The sequence below is a fragment of the Argentina silus genome, assembly GCF_951799395.1.
Source record: "Argentina silus genome assembly, chromosome: 6".
Classification (NCBI taxonomy): Eukaryota; Metazoa; Chordata; class Actinopteri; order Argentiniformes; family Argentinidae; genus Argentina; species Argentina silus.
In genome coordinates, this window is record NC_139660.1 from 1295173 (window position 1) to 1296840 (window position 1668).

A 1668-nucleotide genomic window follows, 5' to 3' on the forward strand; every position below is an offset into this window, starting at 1 on the left:
CCGGGGGCGCTGAGGATCCGTTAATTAGACTTGATACTGGTATACTGTAGGAGCTCTGCTCCACCACCGGGGGCGCTGAGGATCCGTTAATTAGACCTGATACTGGTATACTGTAGGAGCTCTGCTCCACCACCGGGGGCGCTGAGGATCCTTTAATTAGACTTGATACTGGTATACTGTAGGAGCTCTGCTCCACCACCGGGGGCGCTGAGGATCCGTTAATTAGACTTGATACTGGTATACTGTAGGAGCTCTGCTCCACCACCGGGGGGCGCTGAGGATGATGGGACCGGCCAGAGGTTTCATTATGTGGGAGGAAGACAGGAATCCTCCCTGATTACAGATCATATCTCACAGTGATCATATCTGTAACCGCCCCAAAATCAGCACACACACACACACACACACACACACACTCAGCACACACACACACACACACTCACGCTCAGCACACACACACACACACTCAGCACACACACACACACACACTCACGCTCAGCACACACACACACACACACTCAGCACACACACACACACTCACGCTCAGCACACACACACACACACACACAGCACACACTCACGCTCAACACACACACGCTCAACACACACACGCTCAACACACACACGCTCAACACACACACGCTCAACACACATACGCTCAACACACACACGCTCAACACACACACGCTCAACACACACACACACACTCACACTCAGCACACACACACACACTCACACACTCAGCACACACACACAGCGTTGTCCTGGAGGGAACACTTAATCTGATGAGGATGATTGCTTTGGAATGCCTCTGGTCCAGGTGCATGAGGGTGAACATGTGATTTCCTGTGGCATCTGATTGGTTGAACACTGGTGTGTGTGTGAGTCTCACCTGGGCTCGTCCAGGTTGGCCAGCTGGTAGAGCATCTCAAACACGTTACACACCAACGCCATCACCACGCCAGGCAGGGACTTCTCCTACACACACACACACACACACACACACACACACACACCATTCATTAGCACAGAACTGTCTGTCTGAGTGTAGTACAGTCTAAGTATCAGTGTATGTGTGAGTGTGTGTGTGTGTGTGTATGTATGTATTAGTGTATGTGTGTGTATCAGTGTGTGTGTGTTATGTGTGTATCAGTGTGTGTTGTGTGTATCAGTATGTGTGTGTGTTATGTGTGTATCAGTGTGTATCTGTGTGTGTGTGTTATGTGTGTATCAGTGTGTGTGTGTGTGTGTGTGTGTGTGTGTGTGTGTGTGTGTATCAGTGTGTGTGTGTGTGTGTGTGTATCAGTGTGTGTGTGTGTGTACCTGCTCCAGGGCGTATGCTGAGTTGAAGACGGCTGAGCTGGAGCTGGATGCAGAGACGGAGGACTCAGAGCTCCCAGAGGGAGTTCCTGTACCTGAACTCTTCACTGTCAGACTCTGTTCATCACTGAACCCCAGCTGGGACAGCAGCTTCTGGTCCCTGTTCATAGTCAACTACAGAGAGAGAGGGGGAGGGAGGAGGGAGGGAGGGAGAGGGAGATCGAGAAAGAGAGAGAGAGAGAGAGGGGGGGAGGGAGGGAGGGAGAGAGGGAGGGAGGGAAGGAGAGGGGGAGGGAGGGAGAGAGGGAGAGGGAGGGAAGGAGAGAGAGATCGATCGTGAAAGAGAGA

The 1668-nt window shown here is 52.0% G+C and overlaps 1 protein-coding gene across 1 annotated transcript in view; it reads right to left on the reverse strand.

The window, feature by feature from the left end:
* The window catches only part of usp24 (ubiquitin specific peptidase 24), a 28943-nt gene that overhangs the window by 18181 nt on the left and 9094 nt on the right, over positions 1–1668 (reverse strand). Inside the window, exons 6-7 of the mRNA XM_083671512.1 lie at positions 1324–1494; positions 893–978 (exon numbers count right to left, since the gene is read on the reverse strand). Coding sequence (XP_083527638.1) covers positions 893–978; positions 1324–1494 — 257 coding nt within the window. The remainder of the gene's footprint in view (positions 1–892; positions 979–1323; positions 1495–1668) is intronic.